This window comes from Camelus bactrianus, chromosome 32 (assembly GCF_048773025.1).
Source record: "Camelus bactrianus isolate YW-2024 breed Bactrian camel chromosome 32, ASM4877302v1, whole genome shotgun sequence".
In the NCBI taxonomy this organism is placed as follows: domain Eukaryota; kingdom Metazoa; phylum Chordata; class Mammalia; order Artiodactyla; family Camelidae; genus Camelus; species Camelus bactrianus.
This window is the reverse complement of record NC_133570.1, coordinates 14,253,603-14,278,388: the sequence shown is the minus strand read 5'-3', so window position 1 is coordinate 14,278,388 and position 24,786 is coordinate 14,253,603. Positions and strand designations below refer to the sequence as shown.

Below are 24,786 nucleotides of genomic sequence, written 5' to 3'. Positions count from 1 at the left end.
AGCAGGCATATGGGTATCTACTTTATTACTCTTGCAACTTTCCTCAAGGCTTAAAAATTTGAGAAATAAAAAGCTGGGAGGAAGTGTGCCACCGCAGGGCTTGGGTAGGCGGACGGGGACGCCGGGCCCCTTTAAGGTGGCCCCGCCCCTTACGTCCCGTCTGGGCCCCGCCTACCCGGAAATACTCGGCCGAACCCCGCGCCTCCGCCCCCCAGCCCGCCTTCTCCCCGCCCGCCCCGGCCCCGCCCTCCGCAGCGGAGAGCAGTCACGTGAGCCGGGCAGCTGCGCCCGGCTCCGCGCGGTCATGGTGGCCCCGATGTACGGCTCCCCCGGCGGCCGCCTGGCCCGGGCGCTGACGCGGGCGCTGGCGCTGGCCCTGGTGCTGGCCCTGCTGGTCGGGCTGTTCTTGAGCGGCCAGACCAGCGCGATCCAGATCCCGGGGGGCCACCGGGGGCGCGGCAGGCCCGTCCCACCCGCCTCCCGCAGCCGCTCGGTGCTCCTGGACGCCGAGACGGGCCAGCTGCGCCTGGTGGACGGCCGCCACCCTGACGCGGTGGCCTGGGCCAACCTTACCAACGCCATCCGCGAGACCGGGTAAGGGTTGGCCCGACCTCGCGCGGACCAGCCGGGGGAGGGGGTTGCGTGGGCTCCGGGCCTCGCCTCGCCCTAGGACCAGCCTCTTGTCAGTGACAGCGTCCCATCCCTGTTTCCCTGGGGGCCAGTTTCCCGCCTCTGAGCATCGCGGTTGGGTGGGGCTGATGTAGCATCCCTCAGCTCATGGGGACCAGTCCTTTGCCTTCAGCCAGAGATAACAGTAACTCTGTTCCCCTAATGATACAGTAACTCCTATCTCTACGGAGGCCAGCACTCTCCTCCTCAACGCCCATCTCACCACCACGGACCAGGGGGATGGTAATAGCTCTCCAACAGAAACTCTCACTTCGTTGATTGTAGCTCACCCCATGGGTGCCAGCCCCCCGCCTCCTTTCCACAATCAGAGCTGCAGGGCTGAGCTTGGATTCCAGGCCAGTCTGAAAACAGAGGGTCCCTAAATTTACATAGAGCCAGATAGTATCATTGCTTGGCCTCTGCTCCTTGCTTCTCTCCTCTCTCCTGGTCTAGCGGAAAGTCGATTGACCAGATACTTAGTATGGAGCCAAGTGCTCCATCCTTGGCAGTCATGATCACTACCCTTATCACTGGGACTCAGGCTGTCATTCCGATGTGTGACTCTTACCGAACTCCTCTGCCTGTCTGGGCTCTCATTTCCCCATCTGTGGCTTGAATTTTGAGGATGTGCTCTGGCTAGGAGGTTGGTAATGCCCCTCTCAGGCCTTGTGCCAGGACTTGTGCCAGGACTTATGCCCATTCATTCATCCACTCACCTAGTGTGCTTGGCCTTGGGGACACAAAGTTGAGGAGGGATCCCCATTCAGTGGGGGAGGTAGTGGCAGGCAGAAAAATCCTGGGAGTGGGGAAAAACCTGCCTCAAAGCCTTGTCATCAAGGCCCAGGCCCTGGATCCAGGCTGTGCTGGGGATCTTAGAGAACCCCATGTCCGCACAACCTCCCACCCACACCATCCCATCCTGGGCTCATCCTGGTCCTTAGAATACATTGCCCTCTCCAGCAGGCATGGCTCCTCCCGCTGCTGTCCCCATCCATTTTGCCAGCATGCACTAATTTCTGCAGGTGTTGGGGAGACACAGGACACTGGGGACACCTCCATTCAGGTGCTTTGTGGCACATGGGAGGGTGTTAGATAGTTCGGAGATTGTGAGGAGAGGATTTGCTGCAGACACAGGAGTTGTGTGGGGCTAATCTGGGAGGGCTCCCAGGAAGAAGAAGCCACAGAGTGGGCTGGCATCTATGGAGGGAACCAGAACTCTGTGGCGACGTGACTGTGACTCTGGAATCTGGTGACCCGGTCTCTGCTGAGTCACATATGTTTTTGGCCCCACTTAGCAGAGCTAAGAGAGCATGACAGTTTGTGCCTGGATGCCTAGGGGATAAGGCACAGAGGTAAGGCCCAGGAGGGGGAGGGGCTTTGGCCCCAGCAGGCCCCCACCAGGCTGTGTTGCTCTTAGTTATGGAAAACAGGTGGGAAGAGGACTCCCTTGATTTTGATGGATGGAAGGTTCTTGCTGGCTCAGCTCTGGTGCTGTGTGCCCTTGGGCAAATCACTTCACCTTTCTGGGCCTCTTTCCTCCCTTGAAGGTGAGGCACAAAGGGACACTCAGGGGGATCACAGAAAGCACCTCTGTTTATTTACTAAAGGAAGGACTGAGTAAAAGAGAAAGGAGTGGGTCTCTTCTGCCCCCATTTTCAGAGGGGGAAATGGTGGCCTGAGAAGTGAGCCCTGGCCTCTTCCACACTTCTTGCTCTCACCTCACGTTTCCAGCACCTTTTCTGTCCAGTCTGCCCCTTTCCCTCTGAGTTTGACAGCACTTAGGACTAGATTTAGGGAAAACTGTATAGGAAGCCCCTGTTTTATAAGCGAGGAAACTGAGGTCCTCAAAGACACCCTCTTGAGAACTCAGAAGTAAGATGTAAGAAAGACATCTGGAGTGTCCTGGCCCCCGAGCAGCAGAACCTCTGATCTGCGGGTGACTGTCTCAGTTTTTGGAGGGCGGAAATCATGGTTTGACTCTTCTGTTCACCTAGAATTGGGATCCCTCCTTCTTTCTGGCCCGCGGATTTCACCAGATCCCAGGATTGTCAGGATAGCTTCCCCTTCCCTCATGATCTCTCCTCTTTCAGTTGTTCCCTGACTCTGGACCGATGCTCCCCACATAGCCTAAAATATTTAGGATTTGACTCTCTGGGATGGGAGATGCCCCTAGAAGCAGCACCTGCGCCCGCCTGGCTCTGGCCTTGGTCCTGGGGAGGCCGAACTCTCCAACCTTAACTTTTACCTCCTTCTCTGACCTGATTCCCCACCTCCCGCCCCCCAAACCAGCTGTGTGACATAAATCACCTTTGAGTTGGGAGAGGAAGTAAATACTTGTAAGAGGGAGTTAAGCTATTAGGAAGCTGGGAAACAGCCCAGATCTCCCACCCAACAAGCAAAGTGGAGAAGTGCCACCCAGCTGTTTCTTTGAAAAGTCGCAAAAGTTAAACTTGCACCATCAGGAATGGGAAAGGAGTGGCAGCCACAGGTGAGGTGGTGCCTCCCACATAGTAGAGGGTGTCCAGGGCTCACTGTACACAGATGGGGGGAGGGGAACGAGGGGGAATGTGTGACCCCCTGCTCATCTCTTGTGAATGATCTGGCTTTTTCCCAAATGTGGCTTCTTCGTTAGACCTTGGAGTCATCTCAGTGGTATTAGCTGCCCTTGACATAAAATCATAGTGCGACCCATAGACTTTCCAGAAAAAAAAAAAGGAAAGATTGGAGAGACACATTCAGTGCAGCCAACTCTTTATTTTTGTCAAGAAAGTGCATTAAAAACAAACCAGAACAGTATGTATCGATTTTGGCCCATTTTTAGCTAATAAAACACCTGCTGTTTTAAAATTAAACAGGCAGGAAGAATGTGATCTCTGAATCAAGAACAAGCTAATGGGGACATTTTGCTTTAGAAACACTTGCTTGTCAGTGTTTTTTGTTTGTTTGTTTTTTTGGGGTTTTGTTTGTTTTGTTTTTGGTCAGTGGCTGGGGTAAAGTTTCTCAGAGTTGTCAGCCACCACAGCAGTGAGGGATCCCAGAAACCATTTGCTGATGGCCAAGCCTTCCCATTTTACAGATGGAGAAGCTGAGGTGGAAGAGGAAGGAGGTAAGGTATGAGGCAGGGTCTCAGGTTTAATATTAGAGAGATCTAGGTTCAGATCTCTGCCCAGACACTTACTGCAGGTGGCCGGGGACAGCTGCCTGTCTCTGTGATGAGGCTGGTCACAGCCTTGCAGGGTCATGGAAAAAAAATCATTTGGTTAGGGCCTAGGGCCGAAGGCAACAGCCTCAGAGGCTCCAGCACTGAAATCCCCTAGCTTGGAGCAAAAGCTCATAAATGGGAACCTCTCTCTTTGCAAAGTGTTCTGGGAAGACAGACAGAAGCCCACCCAGCCAGGTTTTCTGAGGAGCCAGGCAAAGTAAATAAACCCCATCCAGACCGACCTGCCCTTTGGAGTGAGGCGGCCCACGAGGAAAGGCAGGAGGTCCACTCTTGAACAAAGGCGGTGACTAATTTCACATTTGCAATACTGTCGCCTGGCTTAGGGGGGTGAGGTTGGAAAAATTGTGACCTTCCCCTCATCCTTTTTCTTTCTGTCCAGCTATAAAGAATCATGCTGCTCTTCTCTTTTAAATTTTTGAAATGTTTTTCCTTTTTTTTTTTTTTAATGGAGGTACTGGGGATTGAACCCAGGACCTCCTGCATGCTAAGCACGTGCTATACCACTGAGCTATACCCTCCCCAGTAAATTTTTGTAATTATTATAACAGGTACTTAACTTATAGTAAACAATCTAGCAGTTTGGAAAGGTGAGATGGTGTGTGGAAGGTAAATCCCTCTCATTCTCTTTCCATAAATAACCACGGTCAGCTCTTTCTTGCAGAATTTTCTGTGTATAAACAGCCCTAAGCGTACATACACGCATGTGTCTATAGGTAGGGGTGTGTGTGATGCTTCTGTATGTGGGGTTATTCTAATTCTACCATTTATTCTTCTCTGATCTTATTTTTTTAAAAACAACTTTGTGTCTGACATCTCATCAGCACAAAGCAGTCTCCCATATGGATGGATTATCGCGTCAGGCCGCTAATGGTGGATGTTTCGGGAGGGTCCAGTTTTACTCAGCTCTGGTGAAAAACACTGCTGTGATCAAGGGCCCTCATTCGCATCTCCAAAGGCTGTGTGAGCACCGGTCAGGGGATGAGTTCCTCACTGCTGCCTCAGCAACGTGGCCTTGACTCAGCCTGTTCCCCACAGAAGGAGCAGATTTTAACCGGATGCTGTCTGGTGGAAGGCCACCGACCTCTCCGTTATAACTGGGACTTGGCTTCTGAACAGCTTTTCTGGTTTTATGTAATTTGTGTACAGTCTCCCTTGATCCTCCGCTTTTTTTTTTTTTTAATTGCAAGGGGATCTAGACGCTGGGCCCTGTTTTAATTTTCTTCCCATCACCAAACCTATTGGAGCTCTCCAAACCTCCCCTCTCAGACTCGTGATGAGACAAGTATTTAGTGAGCATAAAACATGAGTTACTTTCTGGCATGCGCCATAGCAGCCCTCTGCAGTGGGAATCGCTGTGCCCATTTCACGGGCGAGGAAACTGAGGCCCAGAGAGGTTAAGCAATTTGCCTGAAGGTATGCAGTTGATAAGAGAGAGACCTGGGGATTCAGACAAAGGCTGAGGGACCCACAAGCCCAGACTCTCTTTATCCTCCACTCACCTTAAAACTTAAGATCTTTATCCTAGTCTCCTGTGTTTTGCTATCCTTATCTGTGGTTATATGTGAATCATTCCCCAGAAGTTCATGGATCCCATGTTCCTTTGATAAGAACGAGCCTCTTCACCTTCAAGGACAAAACCAGCCACCACAAAACTTAGTTAGAGGCTCAGAGCACATACTCTGTATTGTTAGTCTCAAGTCTGCCACTTACTTGCTGTGTGACCTCTGGCAAGTGGCTTCATCTCTCTGAGCCTTGGTCGCACATCTGTAAATTGGGATAATAAAATTCATAGTGTAGGGTCTTTAAGAGAATTTAGAGAGATAAATAAACATGTGATGTGCTTAGTGCTGGGGGTCATTGTTCTTTGTCGTAGGGGGCCTCATTACCAATCCCCATAGCTCTGTTTTATCCTGTGGCTCAAGTTCTTTGCTTTGGAACATTCAGGGCTCAGCTTCCTTTTATTTTCCCTTTCCTCTCTCCTCCTTTCCCCGCACCCCTCTGCAAGCTCCTACTTAAACGTCAAAGCCCAGAGCAGCTGTCACCTCTTCTGTAAAGCCTTCCTAGATTTTACTTAGTAGCAGCAGGAGGTGTACCTCCTCAGAGAACCTCCGTGGTGTGTTACTCCTTTTCTCATCATTGCAGTTACATTCATTCTTCGATCCCTTCAATGTCTGGCACCTACTAGGCCCTCAGATAGGCTTTTTTTTTTTTTTTTTTTTTTTTTTTTTTTTGCCACAACTATCTGATGTGAGTATTTTGATAGTCATTTCCTCTTCTGCATCTTCCCTAGGACATGGCTCTTCCTGTCCTGGAGCTCTTTGGTGGCTTTTTAGCCAGCCTCCCATGAGACAGTCCTGGCTGAGTCTGGGTCTCTCTGTCTAGTAGCCCCTTCAAGGTCTCATTACTATCTTTTGATGCCCTCATTTTCTTAATAGAAATTGCCTTCACAAGTGTTTTCCTTAGTTATAGAAATCACCTGGGTAGATATTTTTGTGTCCTTGGAGCAAGAATGAAATCCAGAACCATAAAGGAAAGATTGATAGGTTTGGCTGCACAAAACCAAAAACCTCCCTACAGCAAAGACAAAAGCAAAAATCAGTTAAAATACAGGCATTTTCAGTATTAATGACAAGTCGTGGGCTAATATGTATTATAGAGAATTCCACCAGTCAATAAGAAAAGGTTAAAAAAAACCACAGTAGAGAAAAATAAGTAAAGATCATGAACCAAAGAACTATAAATGATTGGAAGTTGACACAACATTGTAAAATGACTATTACTCAATAAAAAAATGTTAAAAAAACAAAGAACTATAAATGATCAATAAAAATAAAATATCTATAGCTTAACTAATTCAAGGACTATAACTGACATGATTGAATTTCTCAACTGTCACCATAGTAAGGATGAAAAAAATTGATAAGAATCATTTTAAGCAAGGAAGTGGGCAGCCAGGAGTTTGTACATTTTAGAAATGCAGTGTACACCCAGGCATCACCTGGGGGCCGGATAGAAATACAGGGTCTCAGGCTCTACCCTGGACTTCCTAATCAGAATCTACTTCCTAACAAGGTCTTCAAGTGACCTGGATGATCATCAGAGTTTGAGAAGTGTTGTTTCAGAGGAGGAGTGGGCACCAGCCTGTCTGGAATTGAATCATGGCTGTGCCCTTTCTTAGCTCTGTGATCTTTGAAATGTGTATCAGCTAGTATCAGGCAATGGTGCTGTGTAACAAATCACCACCAAACCCAGCAGCTTGAAACAATAACCTCACGGGTCCATGGGGCACTGAGGCAGCTCTGCTTCATGCTACGGGTCTGCAGACCTGGTCAACAACATGTGTGTCTCATATTCTTGGGACCAGCGAGCTGGCCAGGCATATTTTTCTCGTGGCAATAGCAGGGGCACAAGAGAGCACATGGAAACATGGAAGGCCCCGCAAAGGCTCATCTCATAATTGGTACACAGTCACTTCCACCATATTCCATCCGCTGAAGCAAGTCGTATGACATGACTGAGACCAAGTCAAGGAGGTGAGGAAGGACACTTGGCCATTGGTGAGAGGGACGTAAAGTCACAGCAAAAGGCAGGGACACATGGGGAGTGGGCTGCAGCAAGGCTGCCACAGCAGGTACATGATTCCGTGCTTTAACTTCCTCCTCTTTTGTCCGATGGAGACAGTAACAGTGCCTGGCTTGTGCAGGATTGTGGGATTGTCATGAGGATTAAATGAGTTACTAGATATGGAAGTGATTAGAATAGTGCCTGGCATGGATCAAACCCTCAGTAAATATTAGCTGGTATATTGTGGGAGGTCGGGGGCAGTGGGAATGAAGCTTAGTACAGCTTTGGGGGAGGCTGTTGATTGATATTTGTTAAAATAAAAATTCCGGTGCCCTTTGACCCAGCAGTTCGTCTTTTAGGGATTTAGCCTGACACGTGCACAGAGACAGACTGACGCACATTCACGTGCACAGCAGTTGGTTGGTTTTTATGCCTGAAAACTGCAGACAGTGGCATGGCGAGCTGAGTGCCCGTTTCATGCTTGTCCCCGTGCTGACCGAGTGTCCCCTCTCCTCCCTCTGCAGGTGGGCCTTTCTGGAGCTTCACACAAATGGCCAGTACAACGACAGCCTGCAGGCCTACGCAGCGGGTGTGGTGGAGGCCGCCGTGTCCGAGGAGGTAAGGGGCGGGGGGACCTTACCTCCTGGGGGGACCCGGGACTCCCCTGCTCATCAAGTGTGTTCCCCAGGGATCTTTGGAGGGTTCTGAGATATGTGTAGAGGGGGCTCCCCTGCGCCCCCAGCCTTCCGTCTCTTTGGGGAGAAAAGGCTCACTTGTGTTTGTTAGAAATTTACACTAGGTACTCTTTGATGCATATTAAAAATACGTAACATGGGGGGAGGGGAGAGCTCAGTGGCAGAGCACGTGCTTAGCATCCACGAGGTCCTGGGTTCAAGCCCCAGTACCTCCATTTAAAATATAAATAAATACCTATACACACTAAAACACAGATGAATCTTGAAAACATAATCTTAAGTTAAAGAAGCCAGTCACAAAATGCCACATGCTGTATGATTCCTCTTATAGGAAATGTCCAGAATAAGCAAATCCATAGAGACAGAAAGGAGATTGGTGGTTACCAAGGGCTGGGTGGAAGGTGGAGGGGTGGCGGGCAGAAGAAGGGTGACTGTTAATGGGTATGGGGTTTCTTTCTGGGGCGATGAGAATGTTATGGAATTAGGCAGTGGTGAGGGTTGTGCAATTTCATGAACATACTAAAAACCACTGAATTGTACATTTTTAAGTGGTGAATTTTATAGCATGTGAATTCTATGTTAGTATAAGTGAATGAGTGAAGGACAGAGAGCTGTAGCTACCACGGATGGGGTGGTGGGTGCCTCTGGGGTAGGGGAGGCTCTCAATGTATGGGGAGGTGGTCACGCACTGGGTCAGGCCAGCGCTGTTTTGGGTACTCAGTGGAGAATGAGGCATGATTCCATCTCTCAAGGGCCTCATAGCTGGCCAGGAACCCTGGGGCAAGGCCGGCAGTGGTTCTCAAATGAGGAACCCCAGACACACACGCCAGAGGCTTCGCCCATGTTATCTCGCTAAGCTTGTGCACCAGCCCCCGGAGGGAGGCCTGACCACCCCCACTGAACAAATGATGCTGAGGCTCAGAGAAGTGAAGTAACTTACCCAGGGTCACACAGCCAGTCAGCAGAGGAGTCAGCATGCAAACCCAGCTCTGTCTGACCGGAGCCTCTGCTTCAAAGTGGTTTGTTCTGCCACCTTCCCCACTGGCCTGTGGGCTTCTGTGGGTGGGAATTGTGTCCTGTCCCCAGCTGTGTCCCCTGTATCCAGCCCAGAGCCTGATGTAGGACAGGCACTTGGGAAGTGCTTCTGGAAGTAGTGGAAGGCTGCATGGAAGAGGTGGCATTTTAATGGGGCCTCAAAAGATGAGTAGACTTTGGATGTATTTCAATGAAATGGTGATGGAGCAGGGGTCCCTAAGCTTTCAGTCTTGGGGCTATGGATGCTTCCTCACTGACGTGTGTGTTTTGGAATATCTCCAATGTGGTGGGGGAATGAGGCTGGAAGTTACCCCTAAAACTTTATAAAGTCCAGTGAACTCTGTGCTTTGGGAAATTACAAATCTACATCATTTGGTAGGTTCAAATCTTGGCTCTTTGGTTCATTACCTGGATGACCTAGGGTAAGATACTCACCTGCCCCTGTCTTGTCTCCTCAGCTGGGAGGCAGCGATAGTGACAGTACCACTTTCCTTACGGCATAGTCGTGAGCTGTGTCTGTATAAAGAGTGCCGTTAACCTTAACTCTGGGCCACCAGCCCCTCCTCTGCAGGCGACAAGATCAGCAGACTTTCCTCCTCCTGCTGGCGTGTCAGCTGGGTGGTCTTGGCATCCTGGGCCAGGCCTGGCTGACCTTGGCAGGGCTCACTGATGACCCTGCGGTCAGCTGGCAGGGCAGCTGGGAGGCTGGCTGGTCTAGGATGGCCTCAGTCACGTGTCTGGGGTCGGCTCTCCATCATCTGGGCTGATGGGGGCGACTGGGCTCAGGGGGCCTTCCCCCCACCCCCAGCAGGCTGGCCCAGGTTGGTTCATGTGATGTCTGGGCAGGGAGGAGTGGAAGGCCTCTTGAGGGCTGGTGGGACTGGCACAGGATTCTCCTGTCAAGTTCAGTGCTGTGTCCGCAGTGCTCAGGGCAGGACGTAGTAGGTGCTCCAAAAACAGTAGTTAGTTGACTGAGTACATGTATAGATGGGGGGTCCCCAGTAACAAAGGGGGTGTAACCTAGGGCAGACTTTGAATGCTGAAGGCTTTCAGAGGAGGGAAAGATCCAGAGGCATTGGGCTCTGCTGGGGGTAAGAGCTTGCTGGGTGAGAAGGGCCTCGGGGGAGAAAAGCCCGTGTGAGCAGAGGTGCAGAGGTGGCCTCACCGGGACTGCTCGGCTGTTTGGAGACTTGGATGGGAGTGAGGAATCTGAGCCCGAGTGGGGAGCCAGTGGGGTCCTCAGGGGAGAGAGCAGCCCTGCTGCCCCGCCCCTGCCCTTGCCCACCTCGCCCGCCCCGCAGCTCATCTACATGCACTGGATGAACACGGTGGTGAATTACTGCGGCCCCTTCGAGTATGAAGTCAGTTACTGCGAGAGGCTCAAGAACTTCCTGGAGGCCAACCTGGAGTGGATGCAGGAGGAGATGGAGCTGAACAAGGACTCTGCTTACTGGCACCAGGTGGGCACCGCCCCTTGCACAGAGGGGTGGGGTGGCAGGTGGGTCTGCTTTGGGGACCTGCTGCCAGTGCAGCTGCTACTGCTCCAGCTGGCTGACCTGTTAGTTTCCCACTCTTCTTTGCCAGCCCCTTTCCCCTCCCTCCCTCCTTCATCCACCCCTCTACCTATCTATCTACCCATCTACCTATCCTTCTACTTACCCATCCTTCCATCCATCCACCCATCCACCCATCCACACATCCATCCACACATCCAGCCACCCATCCAGCCACCCATCCAGCCACCTTCCCACCCATCCACCCATCCACCCATCCACCCATCCACCCATCCACCCATCCATTCCATCTATCCATCTATGCATCTAGTTTGTCAGCTCCTTCATTCACCCACCCACAAGCCTATCCATTTTTCACCCTCTTCTTTTCATTTACCGATCTATCACCTCCCTGCCCATCTTAGCCCAGTTGTCAGTTCTTCTATCCACCCACCCTGTTGATATACCCCATTGGTTGCCTGCCCATCTCTCTGTCTATCATCTACCTGTCTGTCCATCTACCCTCCTAGTGACCTGCCCAGCCATCCCTCTGACCAGCTACCTTGCCTGCTTCATCATCTTTCTTCTGCCCAGAGTCTAGACACCTCTTAGTCTGTCCATCTGTTTGTCTATCACCTCTGCTCTGTTTCTGCTCCTTGTAAATCTCACCAGGGGCTGCCTGGTTCTCTGGGGATGATGCCCACACTCCTTAATATGGCCTCAGGACCCTCCTGCACCCTCTCCCTCCCCAGCCTCATCTCCTACTGACCTTCTTGATCCGTGCTCCAGCCTCCCTGGCCTCGTTCTGGTTCCTTGAACAAGCTGTGTTCCCTCTTGCCTGAGGGCTTTTGAATGTGCTGTTCTTTCTGCCTGGAACACTCTTCTTCCTCCCCCTCTGCCCGGCCCTCCCCCACCATTCCTCACATCGGTGTCCTCTCCCTGCACTTCTCTGTAGCACTCTAGTGAGGCCTTCAGAGTCTGTCTTCAGCTGGACTTGGGCTGCATGAGGACAAGGCAAGGACCACATCTGCTTTGTCCACTGGGATATCCCCAGTGCCTAGCACAGGGTCTGGCACATAGTAGGTGCCTTATAAGTAAAGGTTTGTTGAGTACTTACAGATGAAGGAGCGAATCCACCTTGTCCCGTTCCTACTTCATGTCCTGGCTGAACACCTGTCCTTCCCTCCGCCCTCCCATCCATCCAGGTGACTGCCTCTCTCTCTGTCCTTCTGTTGTTTAACTCAGCAGCCACCATCCATCTTTCAGCCCTGCCTGTCCATCCATCCACCCATCCGTCTATCCTTTTGTCCATCCATCTTACAGATACTTACCAGGTGCCTGGTGTATGCCCAGCGCAGGCCAAGGCCCTGTGCAGGACATGGTGATATACTCCATGGTTACAGAACAATGACAGTGACAGTGGAGGGGAGTCAGGCACATGAGACAGGTGTCCTGAGCCAGCAGCACAGCCAGTAACTAAATTCAGAACAGGGAGCAGTCAACAGTGGGTCAGAGTGGGCTGGGAGGCTTCCTGGAGGAGGTGGCTTTGAGCTGAACTCTTAAATTGGGATGATATGGGGTTGGCACAGGGCAGAGACATAGAGCTAAGTGATGGCAGGAGGGTGCTTGGCATGGAGAGTTGGGTGGTGGTTAAGGGGGGGATGTCAGGGCTGGCTGGAGCCTGGAGGGTGCACCTGGGCCTCTCTTGCTGGAGCCCCTCCCATTGCAGGAGAAGGTGTGAGCCTGGGGGAGAGGCCTCACCCTCCCTCTGCCCCCTGCCCTCTGCCCCCTCCCCCTCCCCCTAGGTGCGGCTGACCCTCCTGCAGCTGAAAGGCCTAGAGGACAGCTATGAAGGCAGTGTGATCTTTCCAACTGGGAAGTTCACCATCAAACCCTTGGGGTTCCTGTAAGTGCCACCCCCAGAGTGGACAGGGTAGGGGAAAGGGCCACACACCTTATAGTCAGACAGACCTGGGTTCCAGTACTGGCTCTGCCACTTCCTGGCTAGGTGGCCTTGGACTGGTCACCTGACCTCCCAGAGCCTCAGCTTCCTCCTCTGTATAATGGGTATGTAATAGCACTCCCAGCAGATGTGGTAACCCTCCGGCACCCTGGCCCTCCACAGCCTGTTGCAGATCTCTGGGGACCTCGAAGACTTAGAGCTGGCCCTGAATAAGACCAAGACCAAGCATGCTTTGGGCTCTGGCTCCTGCTCCGCCCTCATCAAGCTGCTGCCTGGCCAAAGTGACCTCCTGGTCGCCCATAACACCTGGCACTCCTACCAGTACATGCTGCGCATCATGAAGAAGTACTGGTTCCAGTTCAGGGAAGGGCCCCAAGGTGGGTAGATGTGGATGGATCTGTGTGTGTGTGAGCATGTATGTGGGTCCACACTGGGGACAGCACTAGGACATGTGGGCCTTGGCCCATACACACTGGGGTCACTGTAAGGCCATTCTGAGTTCATTTTATTTTTAACATGTCTATTTCCTTTTCATTTTTATCTCACAAGATGTATCAGTAAGCTACTGCTGCATAACAAATCATCCCAAATTTAAAACAACAAAGTCTTAAAACACAGCTGTATTTTTGCTCACATGTCTATAGGTCAGCTGAGTGGTTTTGTTTTTCTCAATTAAGCCTGCTGATCTTGGCCGGGCTCATGATGCTTCACTAGTCAGCTGGGGTGAGCTGGCTGACCTAGGATGGCCTCTTCTGTATGACTGGGGTTGGATATCAGCTGGGATGATGTGACAGCTGGGCTACCTGGTCTTTTATCCTCCCACAGGCTAGCTCAGTCTTGTTCATGTGACCTCTGGGCCGAGAAGTATAGAAGGCCTCTTGAGGGCTGATTGAAACTTGCACATCATTCCATTGCTGAAAATAAGTCAAATGACCAGTTCAGATTCAAGTGGTGGGGAAACAGACCCTACCATTAGATATAAGGAATGGCAGAGTCACACTGTAGATGGTGTGGATACAAGCACAGGGAGAATTACAGCCATTTTTGCAACAAACAATCAACTACACAGGAATGCACAAATGCTTTCTTTCTGTCACGTGAAAACTTTGCCACTCAGGCCCACGTACCCCATAGAACAACCCCCTCATTCCTGGCCCTGGTGTCAGCCTCAGAGGTAGCCATTGCCAAATGTTGGCAGTGCCTCCTTGGCGTGGCAACCTCATGTTGCCAGGAGGGGGAAGAAGGTGGGGAAACATCTACCCTCATTCACTGCTAATGGAAGTCTGAGCTGGCACAGCCACTTTGAAGAGGAGCCCCGCCGGCATCTAACAAAATATAAAATCTGTCACGCCCGTGATCCAGCAGCCCTCTGGCTCAGATCTGTCCCTGGAGAAACATTTCCATTTCTGCACGGGGACTGTGTACAAGGTCGTCAGCTGCAGTAGGGGTTTGGAGACAACCTAATGCCCATTAATTTAAACTTCAGTCAACTTCAGAATTGACATTTGTACAGAGAAGTGTTTGTGCACGGTGTTAAGTATACAGCTAGAGTGTTTGCATGTTGAGCACACACCTCTGTATAGCACCCAGATTGAGAAACAGCATCCCCAGCTCCCAGCAGCTTCCCTCCAGTCCCTTTCCAGGCTCCAACCCCACCCCATCATGACTCTCTCTCACCACCTGGATTAGCTTTGCCCGATTTTGAATGTTTACAAATGGAATCACGCAGCATGTACCTGTCTGCATCTGGCTTCTTTCACTCAGCATAACACCTGTGACTTTGATCCATATTGTCGTCTGTAGCTCTAGCTCTCTCATCCTCATTGCTGTGTATCCACTAACATCTTAATATCTTTTAAAAACCTACATAAGCCATACGCGTATGTTATGGAAAATCAGAAAACACAGCAAAACATACACATACAGTGAAAGTCACTGAAACACCCAAAAAGCCACAGGAGATCATTTCTGTGAACATTTGGTTATATTTTTTCCCTAGACTTTTAAAAAAAAATGTATCTCAATTTTCCATTTGTTTTAACTTATTTTTATTACACAAGTAATATGTGAACACATTGTCTCTGCCGCAAATCCCAGCAATGGAGATGAAGAAATACGCCTCCCTTAATACTCTCCTCCCAAATTCCAGACCTCTCCTAAGAGGAAAGCACTGATACCATTTTGGATCCATAGATTTTTTTTTTTTGGATGCATTTATATATGAACCTTTTAAAAAATTAATAGACTCTTTCTTAGAAAAACTTTCGGTTGACATAAATTGAGTAGACAATAGAGAGTTCCCATTTATCCCCCTTCCACTCTCCCCTGTTATTAGCATCTTGCATTAGTGTGGTTCATTATTAGAAATGATGAACCAATATTGATACATTATTAGCAACCGAAGTCCATGGTTTACATTCAAGCTCGCTCTTTGTATAGTAATAGAGTTTTATGGATTTTTGACAAGTGTACAATGACATGTAGCCAGCATTAGAGCATTCTAGAGAATAGTTGCACGGCCCTAAAAAGCCTGCTTTCTTTAAAAACAAAACAAAACAAAAACATAAGTCAGATCATGCTGTGGGGACTGTCTGCGTCTGGCTCCTCTTTCTCCACAGCTGGCCTTGGTGAGTTTACTATATACCATGTGCAGCCCACCTTTTAACAGCTGGTTGTGAAATCGTCACTAGTCCCCAGTGGAGGATTTGAGCCATTTCCAGGTCTTTGCTGTTTCAAACAGTGCTACAGCAAACAAGTGGGCCCCCAGAGGTGTTTCCTAGTGGCACTGCTGGGTTAAAAATGGGTGTAATTAAAATTTTAGTCTCTAGATAGGTACAGCCAAATTGCCTCCAAAGATGGTTGGGCCAGTTTACACTTCCACTGCCATTCTGTGAATATGCTGACTTTCCCCACGGCTTTGCCAGCACTAGGTATTATGGTTCATTTTAATTTTTTGCCATTCCAATGGATGATAAATGACATCCCAAACTCAGGGTTTTTTTTTGTATTCACTTTATTGATGGATAATCAATTTAGAGTGTATATTTTGATAATTTATAGAGTGTATAATCTGATGGGTTTGGACCAACATGCAGTCATGTAACCACCATTTGATAAACATATGAACATTTCCATCACCCTAGAAAGCTCCCTGTGACCTTTGCAATTAGTCTCCACCCCTCTCTCCCCAGGCAACCCTGCTTCTGATTTCTTTCCCATGAGGTCATTTTGGCCTGTTCCAGAACCTCATCTAAACCTGCCCTAATTAAAGCACTTTTCTGGTTGTCGTTTTAATTTTAATTTACTTTGTTGAGGTGAAATTCACATGCGTGACATAAAAGTAACCATTTTAAAGTGAACGATTCAGTGGCATTTAGTACATTCACCGTTTCCTGCAACCGCCACCTCTCTCTAGTTTCAAAACATTTTCTTCTCCCCAAAAGGAAACTCTGTAGCCATTGAATAATCACTCCCCCTTTTCCTCCTCCTCCCAGCCCCTGGCAAGCTCTAATCTACTTTCAGTCTCTGTAGATGTGCCTGTTCTGGACATGCTGTAAAGATGGAATCGTACTGGCTTGTTTCATTCAGCATCATGTTTTCAAGGCATCTCCCTGTTGTAGCCAGTGTCAACACTTCATTCTTTTTTATGGCTGCCTAATAGTCCACTCTATGGAGATGCTGCGGTTTGTTTATCCATTCATCTATTGTTGGGCATTTGGATTCTTTCTTTTTGTCTCCCACACTGATTTTTAATAATTATAACAAATTAGGTAATATGTGTTCACTGTAGAAAGTTAGAAAATCTAGTGGAACACAAAGAAGGAATACAGATCTCTTGTAACCCACCATCCCCACTGCCCCTGAAGAAACACCATTGCTATGGGTTGTTTTCCCTTCCAGTTCCGTTATGACTTTGCCCCTTTTACTTTTATTTATTCGTTGGTTATACAGGAATGGCTCTTTCAGCCTATCCCCTCCAGGGGCCCTCATCCCTACCCTTGAGCCCCTTGTACCTGAAGCCCATCCCTTGACAAGTGCTGGTGTGGTTACATGGTACCCTTGATTGTAGGCCCTTCTGTGGACCTGCTGTTGTACTAGGAGCCCTTTACCTCCATGATCTTGAAAATTAAATCCTTACAGCTGCCTTGTGTGGAGTGAAGGATTATTATTCCCATTTTGCAGATAAGGAAACTGAGGCTTGGAAAGGCTAAGTAACTTGCCATAAACTGAACAGTTGATAAGATACTGACCTCGGATTCTCCCTGGGTCTCCCCCCTTCAAAGCTTGTGCTCCCGTATGGTCCCGCCATGTCACTTCTGGGTGTACATCCAAAGGAAATGAACTCTTGAGGAGGAATCTGCACTCCCATGTTCATGGCCATATTCACAGTAGCTGAGATACAGAAACAACCTCAGTGTCCATCAACAGGTGAATGGATAAAGAAAATGTTGCACACCCACACATACACACATACACATACCATGGAATATTACTCAGCTGTTAATTAAAAAAGAAGGAAATCCTGCCACTTGCGACAACAGAGATGAACCTGCAGGACATTATGCTCAGTGAAATAAGTCAGAGGAAAACAAATTACTGTATGATCTCACTTATATGTGGAATCTAAAAAAGTTGAACTTAGAAGCAGAGAGTAGAAAGGTGGTTGCTGGGGGCTGTGGGGGACGGGGAGATGGGGAGAGGTTGGTCGGACAGTATGAGCCTCCAATTTCAGGACAAAAAGGTTCTGGACTCTGAAGCACAGCGTGGTGACTCTAGTTAAGCTCACTGCATGGTGTACTTGAAATCTGCCAAGAGAGTAAAACTGTTCTCACCACACACACAAAAAGGGTAGCTGTACAAAGTGTTGGACAGGTAAACTAGCTTGATTGTGGTCATCCTTTCACAATGTCTACAACTATCCCCAAACACCGCAGTGTGCGCCTTAAACACAGACAATTTTTGTCAATTATACTTCGGTAAAGCAGGGTAAAAAAAATCTCCCCCAAAACAAAGTCCATGCTCTCAGACCTCTGGGTATTTGCTGTCTGAGTTATCTTTTTAACAATAGATTTTTGCAGTTAAAAAAAGGTAAACAAAAAAATTAAATGTATGTATGTACAAAAAAATTAAATGTGTGTATGTATTTGCCGCTAGCTTTTACATGCATACACACACACACACACATCAAATGGCCTGGTTTGCTAACTGTCAGAAAGGACGGAGTGGGGGCTTCCTCTGAAGCCCGCTGCTCTTCCTAGAGACTCTCAAGACTCGTTAGGTAGGGGTGTGGGGGTCCCCATATGGGCTTGTCTGATCAGCACCGCCTGCCCCCAACCGGGCTCACTCTCCCCCACAGAGTCTACCCCGGCTCCCGGCAACAGGGTCATCTTTTCCTCCTATCCTGGTACCATCTTCTCCTGTGATGACTTCTACATCCTAGGCAGCGGGCTGGTGAGTCATTCTCTAGTGTAACCTTTCTCCTGGGGCCAGCTTCTCACCCAGCAGGTAGACTCAGCTGCCACACCCCTCCTCCAGGGCTGACGCTGTTCTCCACCAGGGGGCGCTTGTAAAATGTAGAGCCGGCGCCGCACTCCCCCCCCCCCCCCCCGGCCGGGCCTCCAAACCCTGCAGCCGGCCTGGGACACTGCACTGTAATGCAACTGCTCATAAATCTCCAGCCTCAGGGCCCTTTTGAAATATCCTTGACCTCAGTGATTTCATCTGGTGGTTAGGATTTAGGACGTCATCCTTCTCCCCACTATGACTCTGCTCTTTCTGGTTCTGCTTTCCAGAAAACCCCCTCTAAACCTGGCCAGGCTTTCGGAATAAATGTTGCTTACAATGTGTTGTTTTTATCGGTTGTCCTGGCAGGGTTTCAAACTCTCTTAGAAATCTGTTCCTGGCACCACCATCTGCCGGGGCAATCAGGGCTGGGAACGTCAGGGCAACAATGCAGGGGAGGAAAAAACATCACTTAAAATAAAAAAAAAAACCACCCCTAGATGCAGAAGACACCAATTCTCGGGGAGGGGAAAGGAAGGGCCTTTTTTTTTTTTCTATTTCCTTTTGAGAGGAGCGTGGGAATTCGTCTGCTTAAACGTGGGAAAAAGCATGAGAGGGGCCAGGCAGTGGGTGAGGAGACCCCCCTCCCTGCAGCCCGCGGTGGGGAAAATGGGAGTGAAGCCTGGGGAGGGACAGATGAAGTGGTTTAATCCAGTTACCTGAAAAGTGTCCGGGCAGGAAATATACTTTCCACTGGGATTCATAACTGTTTTTGTGCCACAGACTCCTGTGGTGGTCCGGGGAGCTGGGAACCCCTTCTTGGAATGATGCCTTCAAATGCATAAACCAACATACAGGATTATAAAGGAAACCAGTTATATTGACATGCATCTATCGAAATATTATATAAGTACACTTCTAATGTAATATACAAGCACACCTCATTTTAATGCACTTCACAAATCATGGTGATTTTCACGTATTGAAGGTTTTCTAACAACCCTGCATTGGGCAAGTCTATCAGCGTCATTTTTCCAATAGCATTTGCTCATTTCACGTCTCCGTGTCACATTTTGGTAATTCTCACAGTATTTCAAGCTTTTTAAAATGACGATTATATTTTTATCGTGATCTGTGATAAGCGATCTTTGATGTGACTATTGTAATCGGGTATTTTTAAAATTAAGGTATGTACATTTTTAGACATAATGCTATTTTTTTTAGACATAACGCTATTGCACACTTAATAGAATACAGTACAGCGGAAACAACTTTTTTTTTTTTTGGAAACAACTTTTATATGCACTGGGAAACCAAAGGTCCATGTGACTTGCTTTCTTGTGATATTTGCTGTATTGCAGCGGTCCCGAAGAGAACCTACAATATCGTGGAGGTCTGCTATACGTGCTGCTTTATTAGCACATTAAATAACAAACTGCGATTGCAGGGGGGCTACCTGCCGTAGTTTAGAAGTACGAGGAGCGTAAACAACATTTTGAGATGTGTGCAACCCTGTTGTGTGGTGGGAAAATGTCTGTGGTTTCTGTTGGTGATGGTCTCAGGTACCGCTGATGCCACTGTGGTGTGTCCCCTGCATGAACAGTGCCCTCGACCCTCCCGCAGGTGACACTGGAGACCACCATCGGTAACAGGAACCCAGCCCTGTGGAAGTACGTGCAGCCCAAGGGCTCTGTGCTGGAGTGGATGCGCAATGTCGTGGCCAACCGCCTGGCCCCAGACGGGGACACCTGGGCCAATATCTTTAAGAGGTTCAACAGCGGCACGTGAGTGGGCTCCTGGCACTGGGGCCTGCCCACCCGACCTTCCCGCTGCTCCCCTGGGGGACCTGATGTGGCGCCGGGGCCACACCCCACACCTCTGCAGAGTCCTTTCCTTGCATCCGCAGGGAGCCAGGCACGGGGAAAGAAAAGGAGTTGTCCCTCTCTCCTAGGCTCCTCCACTCAGGGAAGGGCTCCCAGAGGAAGGACAGGAATAAACGTAGAACTTGAGCGCTCTGGGGACAGTGGGAGGGCTGTCAGAAGAGGTAGACATGAGTGGATGGAGGCCGTGTGGGCCAGGGACACAGACTGAATAGTGCAGAATCTTAGAACGTTCGGCAGAAGAATTGACCTTTGTTGCAAAAAGCACTAGGGAGCCGTGGACTCCTCTAGAGCAGGCAGACAGCAGGATGAGAGAAGAGTTTGAGGATGCCTGGTCAAGCCACAGTGTCTGAGTGACAGTTGGAGGGCTGGGCACTCCCAGACCACCCCGGCCCCGTGATTCCTGGCCATGCCTGGCACTAGGGGCAGGGTTGGGGGGTGGGTTGTGGCCGTGGCCTCAGGGTCTGTTCAGTCCCCGGTCCTTGTGCACGGCAGGTACAACAACCAGTGGATGATCGTGGACTACAAGGCATTTGTGCCCGGCGGGCCCAGTCCTGGGAGAAGGGTGCTCACCGTCCTGGAACAGATCCCGTGAGTACCCGGAAAGGGGCAGGGCGCTCCGGCGGAGGGAATTGCTCAGGCAGAGCCCCAGAGGCCTGCTGCAATGTGTGCGGGAAGGGGCCAACCTCAGGGAGGCGAGGCTGGAGGAGAAGGCAGTCCGTGACTGGGGCTAAAGATTCAGGACATAATCTACCCCCAGGCAGTGGGGAGCCATGTCGGGTCCTTGAGCAGGGCAGTGCCCACAGGAGCCTCTTTTCTCACCACTCCTGCCCTGTCTGTCTTGTTGGTCGCAGGGGCATGGTGGTGGTGGCCGACAAGACCTTGGAACTGTACCAGAAGACCTACTGGGCCAGCTACAACATCCCGTAAGTCTCCCTTTCTGGTATCTTGCCCCATCTTTTGGTCGGCTCTCCATACTGGGGAGGGGTCCCTCCCAGGTGATTCTGGAAACCCACAAAGCAAAGAAACCCACCCCAACCCTTTCTTCACCAGGACAGTTTTGGGGTACAGCTATGGGGTCGGCATTGGTATGGCTTCCCAGGCTGCACCCACTCAGGTGCCAACCCTGTGGTGGCTCCCCGGCGAAGCTACTTTGGGCTGCACACCCATCACCTCTTGACCCTCACTGCACTTCACCTGGGTTATCTCACTTGATCTGCATGACCACTGTGTTGGGTAGCTATGGCCCCTGCTCCCATTTCACAGATGATGAAACTGAGGCCCCGAGAAAGTGCCTAATTTTCCCAAAGTTCCATAGCTGGTCAGCAGTGAAGTCAGGATTTGAACCCACGTCTCTTGGACCCCAGAGCCCTGGCTTGGCCGTCCCACCAAGCCACCCCCTCTACACAAACAAAAGACATGATTATTGCTCTCCTGACTGTCTGGGTGGTTGGTGTTAATGTTCTGGCATGGCTGCTCCCTTCACCTCCCTGGCCATGGCCAGGTGAGGTCAGTGAGGGTCGTGAGTGACCCTCCTGGTCCCCAACAGGTCCTTTGAGTCTGTGTTCAATGCCAGCGGGCTGCCTGCCCTTGTGGCCCAGTACGGGGACTGGTTCTCCTACGATGGGAGCCCCCGGGCGCAGATCTTCCGGCGGAACCAGTCGCTGGTACACGACCTGGACTCCATGATCCGGCTTATGAGGTGCGTGGGGGACCATGAGCCCAGGGTCCTGTGGAGCTTTATGTATTGATACCCATTTCAACCTCACAAACAAGCCCAGGGGCCGGCGGGGGGCGGTGAAATGTGGAGCAGCCGGTACAGCGGCACCCAGGTAGCGCTCAGCCCTCTTGCCCTCCTCGTGTTATAGGTAAGGATGCTGGGCAGCTGTGCAGCGACCGCCCCTGCTGGGCTCCGTGCTTGGTACTGGGAAACGGGCACAAAACATGCCCCTTGCCCCATCCTCGGGGAGCACCCTGCCCGTGGGGGATGCAGAAATCCATCACGTATTCATGCTGGTGTGGATGTGTAACTAGGACCGTCCAGGCTCCAGGCGATGCTATAAAAGGACAAAGCGGGGTCTCCAGCCTGGCTTGGGATGGGGGCCCAGAGGGATTCCTGGAGGGACAGCTGAGCGGAGGAGGCCTGAGTGATGGGTGTGGGGTGACTAGGTGAAGGGGGGTGACGGAAGCCCAGGTGGTGGGAGGGAGCCGGGCACACTGAAAGCAGGTGGCTGGGTTAGGGTTGGGGGGCTGTGGCCATGAGGGGTCTGGCCTCCCTGCCCAGCACTGATATTTCCTCCCCTTCCGCATCCAGGTACAATGACTTCCTGCATGACCCCCTGTCACTGTGCAAAGCTTGCAGTCCCAAGGCCAACGGGGAGAACGCCATCTCGGCCCGCTCCGACCTCAACCCAGCCAACGGCTCCTACCCCTTCCAGGCCCTGCACCAGCGCTCCCACGGGGGCATCGATGTGAAGGTGCCGGGCCTGGGGCTGTGGGTGGGGTCAAAGCTGGGGGCTGGGCATCAGTGCCGCTCAGGTTGGGACAGCTTAACCACCTGCCTTCCCCCCACCCCTAGGTGACGAACACGGCACTGGCCAAGGCCTTGCGCCTCCTGGCGGCCAGTGGCCCCACGTGGGACCAGCTGCCCCCGTTCCAGTGGAGCACCTCGCCCTTCAGCCGCCTGCTGCACATGGGCCAGCCCGACCTCTGGAAGTTCTCGCCCATCGAGGTCTGGTGGGACTGAGGCTCCTTCTCTGCTCTGCTGCCTTCCGCCCGTGCTGACCCCAGCAGGGCCACCCCACCGGCTGCCACCCTGAACTCCTGCCTGCCTGCCTCCCTGAGTGGGCACTGCCCCCTGCTGTGCTGTGCCCAGATCTGGGACCTGGGTCAGCCAGACCAGGTTTATTCTCATCTAGGTGGCCTCCTGGGTGGGGCGTGGAACCTGATGGAGCCCAAGACTGACTCCTTCCACATTTCCCTCTCCATCTGCGTATCTCTCTCTCTCTCCCCCTACCTCTCTCTGTGTGTCTCTGTCTCTCTGCTCTCCCTGCCCTGCTTTCTCTTTCATTCTGGGGCTGCATCATCATGCTGCCCCTTCCCGAGGGCCAGAGAGGAGTCCTGGGATCAGGTTCTGGGGCCCCCAGTGGGGCAGGCAGGAGGGGCCTGTTCCTGTCCCTACGTCCCTACCTCCCAACATCCTTCTGGCTAGAGACTCTGGAGCTTTGGGGGTTTCAGCCCCGCCCCAGACCTGGGCGTGGCCTCAGGTTGGCATCTCTCCTCCCAGCCCCCAGCTCCGCCCACTCTGCTCCTTCTGGAAGCAGCTCCCGTTTCTCCTCCTGGACAGCTTCCTTGAGGACAGGAAACAAACAAAAACCAAAGTCCCTGGCAACTTGTGGCCAGAGGGGCCTGAGTGTCCTCTCTCCAGGGGCAGGCAGGAGTGTCAGCCCCTCCAGCCCCAAGCCCGGGCCTGCCCCTGGCCTCAGGGCAGTGTCCTCCGGTCCCCTATGGTAGGAATGAGATCGCAGGCTGTGCCCCAATTAAACAAGAGAGGCCGTGGCCCCTGTGCTGTGCTTTTTGGGGCAGTGGGGACGGCTGGGTGAGCGCCTTTTCTCAGGTTTGGGTTCTGCACCATTCACCCATGTATCCTCCATCCTCCTGCCCATCCTTCTGTCTGTCTAGCATCATCCATCTGCCAAGCCACCCACCCCTTGTCCATCTGCCCAGTCATCTATCCATCTATCCATCCATTTCCAATCATCCGTCCGTCCGTCATCCATCCACTCATCCATCTACCCATTCCTCCATCTGTTCATGTCTGTCAGACCATCCATTTACCATATGTTTATTGAACACCTGCTTCTGGGTCCTGTTGTAGGGCCCTGTTAACCACCAAGACCTTCCCATGTCCTACTGGGGGGTATAGGTCAACACAACACAGAACCCCTCCCCCTCTGATCTTACCCAGAGCCTACAGTGGAATCAAGACTTGCTCAATGCTATGTGCTTGGAGAGAGGAAATCACACAGCCCTGGAGCCAAGGGCCTGGGTTCGAATCCTGTCTCCACTTCTTACTAGCTGTGGGACTTAACCTCTCTGAGCTTCTGTTACCTCATCTGTGAGATGGGTGAATAATGTGAACAGCACTTCCCTGTGTGTGGGGGCGGCGGGGGCGGTGGTAAGGATTTGCTGTACTGGTGGCTGTGACGTAGCCCATACAGGGGCTTACACAACGTTCATTCTTTGGCAACAATTTATCGAACACTAAGTGCACGCCAGGCATGGTTATAAGGTCCTGTGGATACCTTATAACAACAGGTACCCCCCCCCAAATCCCTGCTCTTGTGATGTTTACATTGGGTGGTAGACAGTACAGAAAATAAACTTACAGTGTGTAAGATGCTGGTAACTGCTCTGGAGAAAATAAAGCACGGTTGAGGTTTGAGGTTGAGTTTCCTGTTTCTCACTGCTGCTTTACAACTCCTGTTACCTGGGATTCGACAACTTGAGATTCTAAAAACTAACTTTTCTGCCAGTACATTTCCCAGCTCCCTAGAGGGTCTTGTCTTTCCTGGAGTCTCTTGAGCTCCCAACAGCCCTGTTAGGTGGGAGAGGCCGAGATATTCACGTCAGAGCCAGGATGGGGGCCCAGGTCTGCACTCTCTCGTGGGACGCAGCGCTCCCTCCCCATCTCCTCCTGACAGCGGCGCCAGCCTCAGTGGGACAGTGGTCACCCCACCTGCTGTGTGCCAGTCAAGGGATC

General features: G+C 51.0%; 1 protein-coding gene across 1 annotated transcript; it reads left to right on the top strand.

Annotated features, from left to right (window-relative positions):
- The first annotated feature begins 246 nt into the window (after positions 1 to 246).
- On the top strand, positions 247 to 24,468 carry PLBD2 (phospholipase B domain containing 2). Its single transcript, XM_074356757.1, has 12 exons — positions 247 to 594; positions 7,981 to 8,074; positions 10,488 to 10,646; positions 12,485 to 12,585; positions 12,805 to 13,019; positions 17,999 to 18,093; positions 19,768 to 19,928; positions 20,520 to 20,615; positions 20,879 to 20,950; positions 21,574 to 21,726; positions 22,339 to 22,501; positions 22,603 to 24,468. The coding sequence occupies exons 1-12, from the start codon at positions 305 to 307 to the stop codon at positions 22,768 to 22,770; spliced, it is 1,767 nt and encodes a 588-aa protein (XP_074212858.1). The 5' UTR covers positions 247 to 304; the 3' UTR covers positions 22,771 to 24,468.
- The last annotated feature ends 318 nt before the right edge of the window (positions 24,469 to 24,786 follow it).

Coding starts and splice junctions, on each gene's coding strand:
- PLBD2 (XM_074356757.1), top strand. CDS start 305: ATGGTGGCCCCGATGTACGGCTCCCCCGGCGGCCGCCTGGCCCGGGCG. Junction 13,020..17,998: donor GTTCAGGGAAGGGCCCCAAG/GTGGGTAGATGT, acceptor TCTCCCCCACAG/AGTCTACCCCGGCTCCCGGC. Junction 22,502..22,602: donor ACGGGGGCATCGATGTGAAG/GTGCCGGGCCTG, acceptor CCCCACCCCTAG/GTGACGAACACGGCACTGGC.